General features: G+C 41.7%; 1 protein-coding gene across 3 annotated transcripts in view; it reads left to right on the top strand.

Annotated features, from left to right (window-relative positions):
- The window catches only part of LOC310956628 (rho GTPase-activating protein 7), a gene marked incomplete at its 5' end in the record, with an annotated part of 100771 nt that overhangs the window by 54305 nt on the left and 25636 nt on the right, over positions 1-20830 (top strand). For 2 of the 3 annotated variants that reach the window (XM_083926930.1, XM_083926929.1), the window contains 4 exons: positions 17455-17526; positions 17638-17719; positions 18971-19034; positions 19931-20568. In XM_083926930.1, the coding sequence (XP_083783056.1) occupies positions 17455-17526; positions 17638-17719; positions 18971-19034; positions 19931-20568 (856 nt within the window). Of the gene's footprint in view, positions 1-6652; positions 6861-17454; positions 17527-17637; positions 17720-18970; positions 19035-19930; positions 20569-20830 lie in introns of those variants that run through there. The other variant, XM_083926931.1, reaches the window with a different exon arrangement.

Below are 20830 nucleotides of genomic sequence, written 5' to 3'. Positions count from 1 at the left end.
AAGGTGTGTTTGTTTAGCCTTATAACCAGAGTGAACTGGCATTTTGTTTCACTTCATTCATTCATTCAGCCTGTCGTGTTCATTTTAGACAATACCTGTATGGGAACTTTTAGTTCTGCCCTAAGCAATCAGTAGTAAATATGCATAGACTGTAAATAATAATGGATGTAGCTTCCAGGGCGGAAAAGTGAAGCATATTAAATCTGCATTTTCATTCTCCGAAATACACCATGATGTCTATTTTGTAAAAAAAATGGTCCCATATAGAGTAAAACCAACGATCAAGCAGGGAATGCTTGAGAGTAGGGTCAATCAGGATAGCAGCTTAGCGATACATAACCACTGCACTGTGGTCATCAAAATAGCCATGAACTTGTTTTTGGGGGTTATCGTTTTAGGACCCTGTCGTTTTGATTGCCTAAAATGTGTTGATCAGCGTTCGGTGGTTGCACCTTGCTAACCTAGCTCGCACTAGCTCTATGCCACTGGAGGACATGCAGATTACCAGCACCAGCGCTGGGAGCTCCCCAAGGTGGATTTGCCTCAGCCGGTTGAAAGCCACTTTGTTTTACTGAAGTTTAGCTAAAATAGTTATGTTTGATTTCACATAACCCCGCCAATGGATACAAGACACCTGGACATTGCTTCACAGGGATTTTCACAACATTTTTCAGAAGTTAAATAACCCTTTTGCTGTTTCCTTAATCCTCCCTCAAAGTCAGTTTGTACTGATATGCTTTAATTGTCTGGATAGTCCGCTCCCTTTAACACTATCCATCCATAAAAAACTTTTTTCTCGGACCGTAGAGAACGTAGGGAGGTATTTTTTGGGTTAACTACCTTTAACGCAGCCTTTAATTCTATGATTAACTTGGTTGTTCACCAAATCTACATGATGTGCTGAACAAATCAAAGATGTGATACAAAACACCAAGGCCTTCACACTGGAGCTTTCTCACCACCTGTTTAATACTAGTCCATGCCCTTGACACCTTGGTTTTAAACACCTATTCACTTCATTGCCTTTCACACTGTCGAGTTGTGGGAACAAAAACATCAGTGTGAAAGTAAGCTGTAGAGCTCCACACTGGTGCGCAGCTTACAACCTTTGCACATTACAGATAGTTATTTGATTGAGAGTCGATACCAAAAAAGCATCTCTTAGTGGCGCTTTGAGATGTGCTCGTGATTGTTCTTCAGGGAAACTTGAAGTGACCCATAAAATGTTTTCCATTTACAAAAGTAAAAAAAAAATATTATATGCTGTTTGTGGTGATAGGGGCACCTTATCTCACAGGTGTTATCAAGAAACACAGAGACGATGTGCTGTACGGTAACAGCAGTCACAGCCTCTCCAGCTTACGAAGCAGGGCTCGTCTGTACCTCCGTTTCAAAGGAAAAGACACTGGTATGGCCTGACCCTTGAGTCTGTTAGAGATTACTAAAGCCAGCAAGAAAATACTTTTACTTTTTTTGAAAACTCTTCACAGATGTACAGTTTCTACCTTAAAGCAGATTTGCGATTATTACATTTCTACGTTTAAGGCTCATGCTCTTATTAAATTCACTGACCCACACATAAATATTGAATATGTTAACTCCGGGCCTTTTTGTTAATTTGTTTTACAGTTGTAAGGTGATGAAGAGAGCTTGTACTTTGTACTACTACTTGTACTTCCCCCTTTTGGGCAATTGGTAATTTACATAAGCATGTTGTGTTTCAGATCGTAGGAAGGCATGCCGGTGTTCTGTGATATTTTTTAAGATCATTCAAAGGAATCAGGAACCCTTTTTTTGCAGTGATAAATACCTTAAAATAAAACTGGAAGGCACAAAAAATGAGGCATAAATCTTATTTCCCCACAGACTCCAGAAAAGGATCATTTGGCCAAAACAAACAGCAGGATTTGAATCGACAGAACCATACTGCCAAGGAAAGGAGGGCCCACAAACTCTGCTGTGTTTGCTGCCAGATTATTCAACCGTTGGTTTTAGGGGGTGTACTCCTCATTAAGACACTTTCCAAATAAACTGTGTGTAGAAGACGCATTTCTTCACACTCTCAGATCATTCCTAAGTGCTAATAAAGAGTAGCTCTAATCACATTCCCAGTTATTGATTGTGGAGACCGTGGGAGGCTGCTTGAGTCAGGATCTGCAGCAGTGACCCCCCCCCCTCCCCCCCAAAAAGTGAATTTAATCAAGACATTTATCCATGTGAGGAAGCTGTGGTTGTGATTTTTTTTTAATTTATTTTTTTTGTCTTTGGCAGGGATGACTAACATTCATGCTGTTACGTGAATTACACAGAGGGACACGTGCGTTTGCTATGATGTGTAATTTAAGTCATGTGTACTTCTTTATTGTAACAAAACACCATCATTCTGATTCAAAACCATAGTATGGATGTGTGTCACGCTGGCAGCCACAGAATTGATGGAAATTGATATATTTACACCACGCTGCTTGCCTGAAAGAGCCAGCTTCAGAAGCAGAGACAGTATTTCTATTCTTCTGTTCTATTTCCACTATGTCGTTTTAAAGAAATCTGGTGCTGACTGTCTTGTATTGAAATAGACTTTAGATGGGATTGCTAAACACAAAACAAAACACAGTTTTTCACGGATACCCCTCTTGTTTTAAATCCGCATCCACTTTGTCTCAACAAAGCCAACTTAGGCAATGAAAAAGGTGATTATGCGCTTGTTGACTCTTGAATAGAATTAGTCTTTCTACATTGGTATTCTTTTCTGAAACAGTTTGTCAACCGTGTTACAATTAAATATAATGAAGAATTACAGTGTGTCATTATGTTTAAAGTTAGCATCATTGTACCTCGGCATTGGTTTGAAAAAATGCATCTACCTTAATAAAAAGCTGATTTGAACCCACCACTCAGCATGCCCACTAAGTCCAAATCAAAATGTTCCATTCAAGTTCCAAACTGCACACAACTTTTACCTTTACATAGGCCTCCTTATGTACATACTACTTCTTCACATCATTATGCTTTGAACTCCCAAAAGTGAAGCCAAAACATCTGGATCACCCCCTGGTGGCTGGCTGCAGTATAGGTCATAAATGGTCGAGGAAGGGACATAGGCTAAACTAAAAGGTCAAAGTACATCTCAAATACATTTTTCTAAAATATGTTTTTTGTCATTTTATGTATGTTGTGTTTTTATCTTGATTATATATAGTATGCTCAAGTGTTTTATGCTATAATCAAACTTCACACACTTTAAGTTTTTTGATGCTATAAAAATGGGTGAAATGTCATGATTGACAGCTGTGATTGACTTGTGATTGGTTGAGTGGGTGTATGGCCAGGTCTTCATGATGCAGTTCCAGCATGAGATCCCTACTGCACACGAAGTTAAGACATGCCATCTATCTTTATATACAGTCTGTGGTCTGAATGACCAGAAAAGCATGCTGCATACTGTAAAAATCCTGGTAGTTTGGCATACTGCATTTGACATACGGTACAGTATGGCTGACACACACAACACAGGTGCACCCTGCTATAGCCCAAAATCCATAGATATTTAGGGAACAGTGATATAATACAGATATAAGCAGGCAATCAAATCACGTTCAAGAAGCTGGGACCAGAGAATGTTAGCTGTTTTTACTTGATAAATTACTTAAACCATGAATTGATTTCTCAAAATTATGGTTGTTTAATCGACTGATTGTTTTGTTACTAGTTTTGGTAGTTAAATATGGACTTAGGGCTAAAACTTCAGGCCCATGCTGTACGCTATGTACAGCAGATATACACAGAAACACACACTGATAAAGTTATAGGTCTTATAGAGTGTATGCTGTGCTGTGCTGTGCTGCAGTGCTCCGAAGGAGGGACACAGTTCAAGAGAACAGGCCGCTTCCTCTCCTGCTCCATCGGAAATACCAGCCCCGAAGCCTCTGAGGCTGGATTCAGATTAGGCTACACACACTCACACACGCACACAATGTCTGAAGAACACAAAGTAAACTCAAACACGTACACACCCCAGAGCACACACGCAAGTAGCAGTGACTATGCAGCGAGGCTAAGCTTGTGAGAGTAAACAAAACAAATCACATCCTCACGTACTGTTACTGCCTCCCGTTAAACACCAAAACACACTCAACCATATGGACACACACTCATACACATACACACACACACACACACACACACACACAGAAACTCCCATCCGCTGGGAGTATTGTTGGATTCTTCCTCCTCTGACGCCTGTGAGGCTCTTGCTTGGGAAAAGGAAACACAGCCTTGTGTAACCTTTAAACACACGACACAGAGAGAGAGAAAGAGAGATGCACTTGCATACAGTGAGGGAGAGTCTTTTTGTTCACAGAGCCAGAGGTCAGGCCCTGAGCGCCGCTTTAATCCTGATTTCTACAGTCAACATCTTGCCATCTCCAGAGACTGCAGGCTTCTCCCTGTGTGTGACTTTGAGATGAGGGTTTAACTGCTTGCAAATGAACATGAATAGATCAAAGTTCAGTAAAAATAGGTTTTGAGGGGGAAAAAAGCCATTGGTGGTGAGTTATTTAATGGCTGTGATGATTTTTCAAAAAGAGTTGTTGCTTTGATCATTTCTTCTGTTATGTATAGTCTGTTGTTAGAGAGAGGACATGGGGTTTTGAAGTAAGTTGCACTAATCATAGGCATGGGTGATTTCAGAGGATAGGCTGGTACAATAAAGTGGAAAATAATTAAATACAGAAAAAGAATATAAGTATTGTTCCTAGACTGCATATTATAATAAAAAAAATAATAATACAATCTTGTGCATTGGGAGTAGTGTTTTAAACACCCACCTTGGCTTTATTTAAACATTCATGTTAAGACACTTTTACCTGTAAGTAAAAATACTGATCAGATCTTTGTAGGGATATACAAACAGGATATAACATGTTGATTAGTTGGCTTTGTAGGTGATGGTAGTTTGTTTTTGTTACATTTGGACGGAGCCAGTCTCTGTTTCCCTCTGTTTTACAGTCAATGGTATACCTTGGACTGAGCCAAAATGAAACCTCTGAGAACTACAGGCCATTAAAGCATGGCAAAGATACTCTCCTAAGCTAAGCTAGGCTAAGCGGTTGCTGGCTGTAGCTTCATATTTAACAGCCAGATATTGAGAAAGAAAAAAAGGTGGTATCAGTTTTCTCATCTAACTCTAAGCCAGAAAACAAATACGTGAATTCCTCAAAATGTCTTGTTTTGCTCCGGGACAATCCCTGAAAACTGCTTCCTGCTTTGCTATCCAACGTTTGTTTTTAAGCTGTTTGAGCAAATCATTCATATTGTGAAGCAGTGTCTTCTTCAAAGATCGCCCTACATTTTTCTTTGTAAGACCTCTCCCTCCTCCGTCCAAAAATGTTTCCATAAATCACAGATGTTGTAAAATATCAGCATAAATTGAAAGCAGGCAGTCGAAGTGATTGAGTGTGAACCTGCTGCTCGGTCTGTTCAGGACAGTTTACAGGCAGCTGTCGGCATGAAGTTAGGTTCTTCACATATGTCTATACATATTATAATTAACCAGTTGGAATTAGGGCAATTTGATTGGTGACCCTGGCCAAATGTTCCCTCAACATTGTTGCAGGAGAACTTACTAAATCTTCTATGTTGCCGAAGAGGAGAAAAGTTTCAACATCTTTTTTCTCTCTTTCTCTACACTTCCTTGCCTTGCTCTGTGGCTCTCGGCAGACTGTGAAAAAGTCCATTAGTTGTTTACATACTCCCACTTTTCTCCCACTCCACTTGTGAATTAATGTAGCGAATCATGCAGAAAGCTCTCCTCTCTCCTCTTCTCCTCCGAGGGAGTTATTCACATTTAAAATCCCATAATCAAACACCTACGCGTTAAATGGAAGGCCATTAACGCTAATGGTATACCTTGGACTGAGCCAAAATGAAACCTTGAAGAACTACAGGCTATTAGGGCATGGAAAGGACATTCGCCTTCTCGTGTTGAGACATTTGCCCAGTTGGATATCTGTCTCGCATTCTGTCTGAAGTAGCTCTTTCTCCAAGTCCCCTGCCAACGCTAACAGCCATGAGCAGGTCAGAGATCAGAGCTGGTGGAAAGTATTCAATCTCAGAAATGAGAAAATCTTGTTAATTTCCTCGCTACTTACTCTTTATAATTTCACCATCTGATGATTGTGATGCAGGGCCCCAGCAGAGGAGAATATTGATTTCTATCATGAGTTTCACTGCAGACTTCATTTGAGGCAAAGTGGAACTTCTGACTCCCCAAATGGCCTAGTTCAAAGTATTTTAGGAGGAAAAAAAGAATTACCAGCCCGAAAGCTGACTCTTTCCCTGTGGAAATCTGTGGTCACTTCTGTAGCAAGTGGGCAGCCAGCTCACTCTGGGATCCTTCATTTCCTTCCAGGGAGTGTCGGCATTATTCATTTACCGTTTACAGATTTGATCTCCCTAATTTCACTTGCCTTCTTCCACATCTCACACAGTCACACACATTCAAAGTTATTCCAGTCTCCTCAGGCTGGCTTGTTTACCTCAGTTTATTTTTAGCACGCCCCCCACCCCCAACCCTCCTCCCCTGGTGTTCAGATGGTCTGGTCCGAGCCAGAGGAAGGGGAGTGGTAGGGGAAAGGGGAAATCTTCAACAATGACTTCATTATCATGATGCCCGACTTGACCAGTACAACTGGACTTTACTGCTCCATTACAACACTGGATATATAACTTTTTCTCTTTGGATTACATTATTCAAATATCTATATGTGTCTGATTCTACATCAAATCTCAGGGGTAACATGGAAGTTTGCTAAAGTTCCCTCCATCCAAGACATCGGCCCTGGGAAGCATGTTGATCACAAGTGAGTATGTGTTCATATCTTGTCAGACAGTACATGACTGACAGGGAGATAATGAGAATCTTAGCCTCTCACTTCTGCCTGTGCTTTCTGAAGACAATTGACAATTTGTGCTTGATGACATTCATTAAGGAGAAGATTGCTTAATTAGCCTAACGAGTGGTTGAATTAATTACCTAATGAGGACCTGATTGAGCCTAGATTAGACAGACTATGGCTCCTGGGCTACTTATAAAAGTATCTTCTGACTTTGTCGGGGCTCCTTGCATCACTTTTCAATGCGCTCAGTAGCACTGTACGCCAAACGGTGCGATCCACTGTAACGTTGTGAATTCAAACAAAACTACTTGGTTAGGTTAAGGCAACACAGCCACTTGGTTTGGGTTAGGAAAAGATCGTGGTTGGGGTTAAAATAAGTAAGTTTGTAATCATACACATAAGTTTGTAGTGGACAGTGACAGTCTCCAGGTTGGAAGTCCTTTTGTTTGTTTGATCCATCCACCACCACAGCCTGATCCGTATGTGGACTTTTACTTCTGGAGCACTTGCTCTAAGCGTCATATATTTCTGCGGATGGGTTTACAGTTGGAAACCTGTTGCGTTACATACAGACACTTATTTTTAGTATAGTAGTGCTTTTAACAGTCAGTGCTGTTCTACTGTGTTTACATTGCATGTTTCCTGTGCTGTAAGATGAAAGGACAGTTAAATGTAAGTGAGAATAGGCCGATTTTGCAGTGGGAAGAAAGAAAAAGAGTTTTTGTAAGTTCTCTTTTTGGCCAGAGGTGCTATGAAGCAGCTGCCTAATGGGAGTAGCTGAAAAGGAGTGGTAGAGTGGGTGTGAATGGTCCTTAGTGATGATCAAATCTGCATAAAAGGCTGGAGTCACGCTAGTTTTCAGCAGATTTCTGTTCAAATATGTATCAGCAATTTTGGTCAAAGTGTAACAGGGTTGTTCTTGATTCATGGGGCAGGAAAGGAATTTGAAGCACTCCAGCATCGACTGAGAGTTCTTTATAGCTTGAAGGCCGTGGGCCTGAAAACATCACAAGCTCAGTTTTGACCTCTGGCAGAATAAAAGCTTTTTCTCGGGCAGAAAGGGCGTAGGACTCGCTCTGAATGTGTGTGGGTTACTTTTAAAACGTGATCTGTTGTAGAGAACTGATCGCCTACAAGAAAGGAGTGCAAATAATTAAACTTAGGAATGTGTGTAGTAATGCACTTATGTTTAGAAAAGGCATTTGTAAATTATTCCAAAATGGTTGCTTTTATTCTGAAATCTGTGACCTGCTGTACCTGCGGTTTTGTTTTTATTTGTTTTGGTTTTTTGGCTTTCAGCAGTGACACCCGTGGACCACACATTTGCACTTCACCATTACATAACATGTAGTGGTACGTTGTAAGTCCCTCCACTTGTTGCCAGTGAATGTGTGGAGCAGGTTATGACAAAGATGGCTGCAATCGTGTTTTCATTGTGATACAATAAGAACCATATGGCTTCATTGATAACTGACTCAGCAGGTCATTGTAACTGAACTGAAGTGATGTAGTCGGTCATGGCAATTTCATTAGTCAGAAGTTAAACTTTTTAAACAAATTATATCATGATTTTCAGTCCAATGAAAGGGGTCATCCCTATCTGGCTGTTAGGACATGACGTAACACCCTTTCAAAATATGATTTCCGGGTCCAAGCTGTTCCGAGCCTGGTATTTCTACAACGCAGCAGTGCTGTCTTTTTCCGTTGTTTGAACAGATCTGAATTTTTAAAAAACAATGTTATTGTCATTTTGCCTCTTTCTTATTAATGAAAAAGATGTCTAACTGACGAAAGATGTGATTATAATTGTTAAATTTTCCAGCCGTTGTTGTCTGTTTTGTTTCAACGGAGGGTTTGGACCTGGATATAGTATTTTGAAAGAGTGTTACGCCAGGCTTAACAGCTGGATGTTCTCCGGGTCCAATGTGCCCCAACATAAGCCTATGCTTCCGCTGATTTAATTCAGCATTTTGTCAGGGTTAGGGATTGTGGTTAGGGTTAGGGTTAGGGTTTAGGGGTAGTGTTATGGTCTAAATCAGCCTGTTTGCCAGGAATTCGGCACTGATAACAGGTAAAAATAACAGACCGGGGAACATGGGACCCTCTCTGTGACAAGCGGGAAACGTAGGACTCGGGGAACACAGTACGCTCCCCTATGAAACGCTAATCCTTAGCCTTACATTGTCTTACATTAGCCTTAACCTGGTGAGCTCACTTTGCAGCTGAACCACCTGCTGAATCAGAGATGTCTACATGTAACAAATCTGCAACACTGAATCTTCCAACAGCAATGACCTTTTTCACTGACAGAAGTAGTAGATTTTATCTAGCAACTGCGATTCAGGAGATAGAACATAGTTAGTTAGATAGATAGTCATCCACTAATCAGGACACATATAGCTTCTACAGTCTGCCCCTAGTGTGTGAATGTGTGTGTGTGTGTGTATGTGAATGAGTGAATGCTGTAAATGCCTGTGTTAAAGCGCTGTTAAACTTGAAAAGTGCTAACTCGGAGAAGCGGCTCTACAATGAGAGTAGCTGGTCCACCTTAAAGGTCAGTCCACCTAAGTGCTATAATGTTACTGCTATCTTCATTCTGCCCATCACATGCACGCTCACTCTCTCACTGGTAGTGTCAGTGACCGTGCGTACGTGTGTGAATCTCCGACACAGAGCTGACAGAAGCACGCGACCAGAAATGCCGTTTCAGCATAGTTTCTCTCTCCTGCTCTCTATCTCTCTCTAAATGTATGACCTCATTTATTCCTTAGATTAATTCAGTCAATTTAGTCGGATAATCTAATGGAAATTGCAAATTCTCGACTGCCATAGTTGGACGCAAAGTCCATTGAGTGTCTAGCAAAATTTCCACTCAAGTTCAGGAAAGTCTGTTATTATTTAATTCTCAGCCTTTTCAACTCATTGAGCCTCCCCACACCACAGTGAGTGAAGCATTGAATTTGTGTGGAATGGATCCCCTGATGAGGGCAAGTATGTCTCTCACAGTAAAGGCCACATTCTGTATTTTTAATTCTTAGTTATAATTTGCAGATGAACTGAACAGCTAATCGTGCAACAGGTGAAGTGCTCCCAAAAAAATGAAGAAATGAAAAAAAAACTCTCCTCGTGTGGTTTGGTTTGGCTTGGTGACAGCTGGTTTTCTGCCCAGCGGCGGCAAACTGCTGGGCTGTGTCATATCTGTTCCTACGAACTACCCCTGTAGTTCCTCAGTTTGCTTCATGGAAACCTGAGAGTGCTTATCCGAAACTCCGTAAAGCCATCTTTCCACTGGCAGGAAAGCTCAGGACAGTCAGTGTTGTTAGCAACAGAGGGCAACAGCATGCAGGGATGATTATACTGTAGAATAATATACCTACGTATGAGCTAATGCAGCTATACCTGGATAGGCTCAGGATACACCGTGTGTGTGTGTGTCTGTGTGTGTGTGTGTGTGTGTGTGTGTGTGTGTGTGTGTGTGTGTGTGTGTGTGTGTGTGTGTGTGTGTGTGTGTGTGTGTGTGTGTGTGTGTGTGTGTGTGTGTGTGTGTGTGCGTGTGTGCATGTGTGCATGTGTGCGTGTGTGCGTGTGTGTGTGTGTGTGTGTGCATGTGTGCGTGTGTGTGTGTGCCCCCATATTAATCAATAATTTATTATTAATCTTCTGAGACTGCGTTAAAATATATTTTTGAGTGTGTTGGCCTAAAAATTATTTGGGTTTGAAGCAGGAGATGTCAAAAAAAATGACCACAGGGCAGCTATTCGTTCAAATCGACATTGCCTTTTGATCCTACACTGTCGGCTCTTCCTATTATTGTGATTCAATAGTTTTCCTGCTCGGGAGCCGCAGATTCAGACATCTGGCGTGTGTGCATGGCTGAGGAGCTAATTGTGCTCATAATATAATTGATTATCTGAGTCTAGCCTAGAACAAAAGATCACAACTGACTTGTTATAAAGCTCTTTGTATGCTTCATGTTCCTGACATCTCTTTGGTTGACACTGAATATAAAAGAGGTGACCCTGGGTTTATCTTCCAGCAAGGACAGGAAGTCGAGTCCTATTCAGGAAACCTCTTCACTGTTGCACTTATACGTGTGATTTACAAATAATACTGTAACATTCTGTCTGTTGCTTAACGAATATTAGTGCTTTATGTGTCTCACTGCCCCCGTCACCGTCAAGTTTTACCTTCTAAATGTAATCTTTGTGCTTTTGCTGTAATTACTGCAGGTTGCTGTGGATAAGAGGGTCAGCTAAGTGCCTGAAATTAATGAAGCCAATTGAAATAGTTAAGAAACATGCAGCCGGGAGGTTAATTAGTGTCTGTTCCTTTTTGACATGTGTAAGATGTTTTTATCTTTGATGCTTTACACTTAAAATTCATAATGTGATTACTTTTCCTCTGAGGTTAATGAGAGGTTGTGGTCCTATGACCTTGCATGCTGTGTGACTAGCATGTGTTGTGAGACTCAACTCATGTATGTGCAGAAGACTCCAGAGAAAAAAGGCTTTTCTTCAGCTCTCCATACTGTTGTAGCTTCTAAATGAATCTCTGTGGTTTCAAGTCTAGTTTCTCTCCTGCGTCCCTGTTTTTACTTATAGATATCTGCTTTATTTTACCATTTATATTCCCGTTTAGGAGTAGTGTTAATGCTGATGAGAACCCACCATTTGCTGTTTTTGTTCGTTTCATACTGAAGCTTTTAAATAATAGAATAATCTGAGGCTTTTATTGTGAAGAATTTATAGGAAATGGCCTTTCTGTGTGGAGTTTGCATGTTCTCCCCGTGTCTGCATGTGTTTTCTCCGGGTTCTCCGGTTTCCTCTCACAGTCCAAAGTCATGCATGTGTAAATTGATGACTCTCAAATTGCCCGTAGGTGTGATGTGAATGGTTGTCTCTGTGCGTCTCTATGTGCCCTGTGATAGACTGGCGTCCTGTCCAGGGTGTACCCCGCCTCACGCCCGATGTCAGCTAGGGTCGTACCAGCACCCGATATTTTGAGCAGTATTGGTGGTAAAAAAAAGCCATTTTAATGCCTCACCGTACTGCCCCAAGCTAATTAGTGTTAGCCACATGTGGCTGTCAGCGACTCTACCCAATTTCTCTGTTAATGTTCATACATGAAAAAAACTTGATGGCTTATTTATTGTGTGCAAGTGACTACCATGGGATGATTTTACACAGGAATTACACTTTATTAGTTAATAAACTCCTAATAAAAAATGGTGATAATTAACCTTGTTTGCATTTGAAGGTATCCTGTCAATAGTTTTACAGCAGATATATGTGTGTCGTATCTGCAGTTTTCATGTGCAGCATCACTAAACACACACTGGTTTCATTCGTGCGTTATTTAAATCTTCCTACACACAGTATTTGACCGTCTATGCTTTTGTTTGAGTTGGCCCAAACAGCTTCAATATTATACCATGAGATCGTTAATACAGCGGCATTTTTTACTTCTAGCAAATTGCCAAACCAATCGTGCAGGCAGGATTATTTCAGGAACACTCAAAATAGTATTCACTCCTTCAACCCTTTGTGACTGTAGACGTCTTGCTGAGCTGACTGGACTGACAGGGGAATACCATCAGAGAAACAGCAAGCTTGGGAAGAGGGAAACATTGTTCGCCTTTTTGACAGCTGATATACCTCTGATCTTCAACCGCACCTCTCAAGCCCTGGGAGACACTCACAAGAATCTCCCTGAACTGCAAGCAGAGCAGTGACTCCATTTTATCACTCACCAGCTACGCAGGGATATAGTGAGGCATAAAAGTGGCATGAAAGCCCCTAAACATCAGTTAGATATTGGACACTTTTGAAGAAATTGTCAAACATGTTTGGCATGTTTTGCTTTGGTCATTTGCAGATTTACACTAAATGAAGGGTAAACTGCATCATGTGGTGTGTAGCGCTGCCTTAACTCTCATTCAATTCCATAGGAATAGTATGACATTTGTTTTCTTATCAAGAGAAGAAGGTCGTTGAAATCAAGCAGACCTTTAATTCTTTGCCCGACCCAAACACAGCAAGTCAGGTTGGACTGTTTTTTCGCAAAATACACTCTGGCTTGAATCGTGAAGGGTTTGCGTCAATTTCCAGGATATCTATTCAACTTTCACGCATGGATTAAAAAGCAGTGGAACTTCTGGTTTTTAGTTCGATCCCAAATCTGCTGCCAGTGGTTCTGGTCTGGGTTGGGGTTGGACAGAAACAATTCAGGTTCATGTCGGGTGGTGCTTGCTTTTTTGGACCCAATCATAGAAATGAAGCTTCAGCAAACCACAAACCAGCTTAGCTTATCATAAAGAGTGGAATGCATGTGGGCATGTCGCTTTCTATCTCAGTATCCTGACGTGACTGTGCCATGTGATTTTAAACAAGTGAAATTCCTGAACTGGCAGTCAGCTAATGACTGTTGCTAATTGATGTTCATGTTCCACATCAAGAGGAAAATAATTATCTCAAAACGGGACTTTAGATCATTGTTGATTATACTACTTTCTGTCTTTTTCTCTGGAAGTGATTGCCCTGACAGCAAAAAGCAACTTAAATGAGTCTAAGCCGTACTTCTGTTAGTCCAGGTTAAACTTTTGGTGTATAAAGCATAAACACTCAAACACAAATGGTCCACTAAGCCCGTCTCAGCATCCAGAGACATGCTGTCCGGTTTCATGACGCTAACGGGGCGATGCCGCCCTAATCGCACATCCAAATCTCTTATCAGAGCCCAGAGGGGCCAAATCACAACTTCCTCAGAGGCAGAGTCATTTGAAAAGGGAAGAGGCCATTGCCTGCTTTGGTCATACAGGAACCCAGGAGATAATATCGCTTACGTAAACGCTGAGCCGAGTACAGAGGGGCCCCTGAATGCTGCTGTCAAAGTCGCTGACCAAACGTACAAGCAGAGTATAACGTTTATTATTGTTTCTGACAGGTGTGGAGTGTTCGTTTCCTCACTGGATGCATAATTCATGTGAAAATTAGGTCGAGCATGTTTTTCTAAGAGTAGAATACGTATGTGTTTACTGCACCTTTGTTTCTCCATGTCTCACTAAATGACTTATTGTCACCAGAGACGGAGCTCCATGTTCAGACTTGTTGTATCAGGGTTTTTGTATTGTTAGCCTGTTTTCTGTAAGGTAGGGAATAGTGGGAGGTCATTTTCTACTCAATCACTAGTAATGTGTCCCGCAGCTCTGATGTCACTCTGTTGACCCTGAGGCTCTGTCTCAGCACACCGTTAGCATTAATATGAGCAAGTATTTAGAGAATAGCAGACATTGTTGAAAATGGTTGTAGAATGTATGTAAAATGAGGTATCCTGAGTTTAGGAAGATTTCCCAAACTTGTGCAACCACGTCTACTGTTTTCCTGCATCAACACTCAAAAGTTTAATTAACCAAAGGGTGAGGTTGTGTTTAATTTACTGAAAGAGACGAATATCTACATATATCAATGTCCAATAGCATTAAAGTGAAATTCCGGCATAAAATCATCCCAGGGTCTTTTTCGTTGAATACACTCACCAGAGAAGCCATCGAGACATTTTTTTTCATGTCACAACTATTAACGGAGATATCCCAGACAGTCACTAACAGTTATTGATGTAATCTAATGCGGCTAACACTGACGGCTCCAAACCTCTGCAGTAGCATGATAATAGTCCTTACACATAAAACAACACAGTAAGTGAACCCAGAGTTTGTTGCATCTCTGGAAGTGTGTCTGTCTCTCTGTCTTTTGTCTTTTCTCTCTTTCTCTCTCCTTTTCTTCCTCCCCTACCGGCGCAGACAGATGTCCGTCCTCCACAGAGCTGGGTCTGTCGGACGTTCCTGCCTGTTATAGGGAAGGTTTTCGTTGCCATCGTACTCCACGGGGGAATTGTTGGGTCTATGCCTACTCTGAAAAGTGTCCTGGGATAACTTATGATTTGGCACTATAAATAAAATTGAATTGAATTGATAAGGAATGAAAGAAAAGGAACTTTCTGTTATGGTCCAGGTTCCACGGACTCTATCCGACACATTCATATCTCTGTGACAGTACAACTCCGATCCATTCCCATCCATAACTGCCCTTGAGTGATTGTGGTTTAAATACTTCACTCAAGGACTTAAGATAATTCTAAAAAATGATAATCATTCACTTTCCCAGCTGAGATTTCCCCTTGCAGGCTTTAGGACTGTAACCTCAAACAGTTTCAACAGAAGCTCCTTCTGTAAGCTCTGGTTGCCTTAAAGCAGAATATTAGACCTATATAGAGGGGAAAAGGGGTTTAAACATCAAGAGCTTTTAACTCGTGACCCTCAAGATTGCAGAATGACCGATTTTTTTTTTTTCAATCTTAACAATGGATAGGGACCGTGCTCGGAGTGAGGTTAGCAGTGGAGAGTATCTCTCTATATCTGTGTGCGTGCGTGCGTGCGTGCGTGCGTGCGTGCGTGTGTGTGTGTGTGTGTGTGTGTGTGTGTGCGTGTGCGTGTGTGTTGCTAAGTTCAGGGCTTTAACTCTGGTAGATTCACATATCCCTGGATTTACAGGTCCTCTCACGGACATTTGAGTCTGCCACTCTGCAAGCACACTTGATCTCTTTTCTATTTCAAATGTCACATCTCCATCGTGACTCCAGAAAGTGGGCTCTGCACTCAGATGTTTAACAGGACGGATATTTAGAGGGTCAGGATAAACATACTCCCATAATCCTCTGTATTTTACAGTTCAATCGTTAATATCTTTGACGGTTCCTCACTTTTAGCCAGTTAGTTTACTTCTTTCTGTCTTTCTGTCTTCACCTTGATGATTGCCATGTTCACTGATTTTCACCCAAGTCTTTATATATACAGTATATCTATCTATATATAGATATATATAGATATATATATATATATATCTGATATATAGATATATCTAAATATCTGGGCCATCTTCTTTGTGTCATGCTGTTCTACTGATCCTCAGTGTCTGGGGGAAACAGAGAGACCACTCCCTAAGCCTAGCTTCCATCTTTATGTCAAATGAATTTTAGAAAAGTCACAAAAAATGAAATGTAAAAAAACCTGAAGTGAATTAGAAAGCAATAAAAAACACAACCACCTAACATGAAGGGGTTTGAAGACCCGATCAGTCATGGCCAAACTGCTGCTGTTGTTCTTTAGTGGAGACTAATGCTGACCATATTTCATGCTGTCTGAATATGAAAACAAGAAATGCCTTTGGCAGTATTTTAACCGCAACGAGCCTCTTATCCACGGAGGGGGAGAGCAACTTTTAACATTTCAGGGAGGGTTGTGGTGGACAAATATTTTGAGACCTCTCAGAAAATCCAAATCCTCTTCTGGGGCTGTTCTACCAGACTGAGAAAATGGTGTCTGCCGCTCCTAATTGTAAACATCCTGAATCAACAAAACCGAATGTTTTCTCACCCTCTCAGTCTTTTATAATACTCTCCACCGAAATACTTGACTGCACTGGAGGTTAATTGACTGTGTGTGTGTGTGTGTGTGTGTGTGTGTGTGTGTGTGTGTGTGTGTGTGTGTGTGTGTGTGTGTGTGTGTGTGTGTGTGTGTGTGTGTGTGTGTGTGTGTGTGTGTGTGTGTGTGTGTGTGTGTGTGTGTGTGTGTGTGTGTGTGTGTGTGTGTGTGTGTGTGTGTGTGTGTGTGTGTGTGTGTGTGTGTGTGTGTGTGTGTGTGTGTGTGTGTGTGCGCCTGACTGTGTTTCTGTCTGAATGCTCGTGTGTGTGCGTGTGTGCGTGTGTGTGTGTGTGTTTCTCTCTGTGTCTGTCTGTGCCTGACTGTGTTTCTGTCTGAATGCTTGTGTACAAAGGTACAATGATTGACTGTCTCTTTGGTCGCATGTCATGTTTATTTTTCTTCATCAGCTCTGGTTTGAACAGAGGTAATGTAGCAGATAAACCGTCAAACATCACAGTCAAAGAGAGAAAAAGGACCAAATGCCACTTTGCGTTTTGACTAATCAAACTGATTTGATACACCATCTTGAGGTTGCCTGTTGTGTGTGAGCTTCTAGTTTTTTTTACATTATGATAAGATCTCAGCATCGGCACAAAGGTTCCCAAAGCTCAGGATTTAAATTGTGTGTCCATGAGAAAATTGCAACTATGTTAAAAAAAAAAACACACCTTTGAAAATGAATCCTTTTTCATGGGTATTACGGGCAAATTATGGCATGTTGATCTGCCCATCCATGGCAGAAACTAGGGTGAAGCAAGGCAGACGGGTGGAAGATAAAGAGAAGGAAAATGTGAACAAAAAAGCTATTTTTTATTTACTCTCAGAAATGTCCATGCCACACTCTCTCAGCCGATTAACAGTAATTAATATGGCCTCTTTAAGAGTCACAGATAATTAAGAGCATGCATGTGCTTCTGGTTTTCCCCTCTCAGTGTTTTTTTTCCCCCACTCACATGCAAATGTAATTAAACTTCATAAACAGACGACTGATTAAGGCCAAATATTTGCCCTCTTAGAGTGAGTGGAGCATGAAATGATTATAACTGAATCAAATGCTGTTTTCCTTCTCTCTGTTTGCAGAGATTGAAGCCAAGGAGGCCTGTGATTGGCTGCAAGCTGCTGGCTTTCCTCAGTATGCGCAATTATTCAAAGGTAAATATGAGGCTTTAAATGTAATCCACACAGCCCCGGAGAGTCATCTTCAAGATGATACAAACGGCGTCTCAGGCAGCGTCTTATTGTTTCATTTGTTTTGTGTGTCAGACTGCAGGTTCCCCATTGACATCGAGTGGGCGAAGCGTGATCACCACTTCCTCGATAAGGATGCCCTCGATTCACTCTGCAGGTAACACAGGTGTACAGGTGCACTTCGCTTTCCTAATGCCTAACAAGAGGTGTGGATTTAATATCGCCTTTGCAATTTAATGTTAATTAGTACAGTCACACAGCATTAGACGCATCCTTTGAGTTCAGTGGTTAGTTTTTTTGCATGTTGAACTCTATGGTAACTGCACGTTTGAGGACCTACTTTGTACTGCCCTATACAGTCTACATCACAGTTATGAAATACCATAAAGAATATATTTGAGGGATATGGGAAACTATTGTCAGTTTGTTTTTTGGAGAATCAGATGGGCATAAGTGACATTTTGCTTTAATTGGTTAATTTCTCATCTGATCTTCGTCCACTTATCTGGGGTGGGGTCTCGGGGGCAGCAGCTTTAGCAGGGGACCCCAAACTTCCCTTTCCCGGGCCACATTAACCAGCTCTAACTGGGGGATCCTGAGGCGTTCCCAGGCCAGTGTGGAGATATAATCTCTCCACCTGGTCCTGGGTCTTCCCTGAGGCCTCCTCCCAGCTGGATGTGCCTGGAACACCTCCCTAGGAAGGCGCCCAGGGGGCATCCTTACTTAATTGGTTAATTTGATTTAATTGGACTTTACAGGAAAGCCAAAAGAACCATAACATACTTTGTCCTGACTCTATTTATTATATTGAATCGTTAATATCTACACTTGGCTTCCCCTTTGTACAGTGAGAGGAAGTGAAGATGCCTCCTCCATCTTTTTATACAGTCTGTGGGTTAAAGGTGCAACTCTTTAGGTCACACAGTGACACTTGCTGCTCAGTGTAACTTTAATTGTACTTAACCTTGGTAGTGTCACTGGGAAATAAACACTCTTTTGAGGGAAGGTTCGGCTCCATGATCACTTACCGCAAACACATTCTGATCTGTAGCCAATTAGATGCTCCAATTGAGCAGTTAGCTTTAGTGCCTTGTTCAAAGGCACCACGGTGATGGAACTGAGAGACTGGCAAGTGCTGCTACCGTATTTCTTCAGATTCATCCCACTGGTCCGGGGGATTAAACTGGCTGCCTTCTGGTCACACATTTGCTTTTTAATGGGACATTATTTTCCTTTATTAAAAAAACAAACGTACAGTTTCAGTGCCTTTTGAATCACGAACCCTTTGCAAGTTTGCATCCGTTTACATTGGCAAATTAATATTTACAACTTGTACAGCAGGTCACTGTTAATATTAGACGCTGCCAGTCTATCCGCCATTCACTTTCATCTCTCCTTCCTCTTTCAGGAGATTAAGCACTTTAAACAAATGCGTGGAAATGAGGCTGGAGCCGCGGAGATCAAAACGCAGGGTGAGTGTTGAGAGCAAACACGGAGATACTCTAACACAGCAGGACTCCCGTATCCAAACAGTGGGAGCCGTGGGGAGTGTCACACCATGAAATCTCCTCTTTAAGCATCACTTGACTTTGACTGATACGAACTGACAACAGTTTCTCTTTCTAGGAAGAAGTTCAGGAGGAAAACAGAAGCTGGTTATTAAAAACGAATGCTGCTTTTCTTTTTTATACCCGGATCTATAATGCCTTCAATTTTACACCTTTATATTAATGTCATTGTGATTTTCTCACTCAGGCTGCATTTCCATGTGTGAAGGCACGAGAAAAAACCTTTTGTAATCGCAAAATTGAATTTTCTAGTAATGTTCTTTCTGCAAAATGCCAACTGGATAAACAAAAGCAACTTGATAAGAATTCCTGAAATAAGTAGAAAAATCTAACATAAATGAATAATATAATCCGTTACATTACCCTGCCTTATTTTAAGAATATAACAATGATTTTTAGACCCTTTTTTTAGTGTGTGTCCCCTAGTAAGTGTCCCTTTAAGTCATATAGTTTTGCTCAATTCACAATGTATACTACATTTTAATTTCTAAAATTGAATGTCACCCCAAATACTGTTGATACTGTTGACACACACGGTTGTGTGTAGTTTTTTGTGTGTGTGATGTTTGCATTTGGATGATTTGTTTGGATGTTGTTTGTATAAATGTATAATTATGTTTGTTTACATTTCAGGCCTCTGTGTTTGTCAGAGTGCATGTATTCTGTGTGCAGACACGCCGACATGTCTCTACTCTGCATATATTAGTGTCGTTGCGTATTCTGGTTAAATATTTGTGTGCCAATGTCCACATTTCTGTGTGCTCTTGTTTGTGTGGACTGAACCCTCCTTCATCTTCCAGGGTGACGACTGTGACGAAGAAGACTTCTGTGCTATCAGCCCCAACTGGACCTACGACAGGAGGACGCGGCGATGGCAACGCCTCGACTCCGCAATGGACATCCTTTGCTTGTCTGACAGCCCCACCGGACCCCGGGATTTGTCTCTATGTGATGTCAGCGATCGCCATGATGTCTGCTCCATCCACAGCTCCAGCAGCACTGAGAGTGAAGGCCACAACAGACATCAGAAGAGTCACAGAGACACCGCTTCCATCATGGCCACCTCCATCAGCCCTACAGCCAGCACCACAGACGATCAGGAGACCAGCAGGAGCTCCTCCCGCTGTTCCTCCACGAACAAGACATCTTTTCTGGACTCGACATTTAGTGGACCCCCCTCCCCTGGTGGAAGTGGTGGAGGGTCGTCCACTATGAGTCTGGAGGCCGAAGGCTGCCTCCAAGACAAACCGCCCAGGAAGAAGGGCACCAGTCTGCTGAGGAAGATGGAGAAACTGAGGCTGAGGGGAACGACTGGCCTCCTCCCTTCTGCTCACAGTGATATTGGTAACAGTAGGAGTCGGGCCCGGCATGTTATCAGCGGGCCGGTTCAGGTCCAGCAGGAGGAGGAGAGGATGGAGAGGCTGCATGGCCCAACAAGGTGAGGATTGTGAATTGCAGTCATTCAAAAGTGCAGAATGTTGTTTAACTAATGTTTTAAAGCTGTTTTCAGGATTCTCAAAGGCTACTCTTGAACCAGATCTCAAAGTTTCTGCTAAATTTAATGAGAGGAGTTGCGAATGACAAAGAGTGCTTGACATAAACATACAGTATTTAAGATCTTTTCTTATGGATGGATTATTTTTTGTGCTAGAATTGCAACTACAAGGCCTTACCAGTGCAGCTCTAACTGTAGAGTTCTA

Source organism: Echiichthys vipera (genome assembly GCF_963691815.1).
Source record: "Echiichthys vipera genome assembly, chromosome: 14".
In the NCBI taxonomy this organism is placed as follows: Eukaryota; Metazoa; Chordata; class Actinopteri; order Perciformes; family Trachinidae; genus Echiichthys; species Echiichthys vipera.
This window is presented reverse-complemented; position numbering and strand designations above follow the sequence as displayed.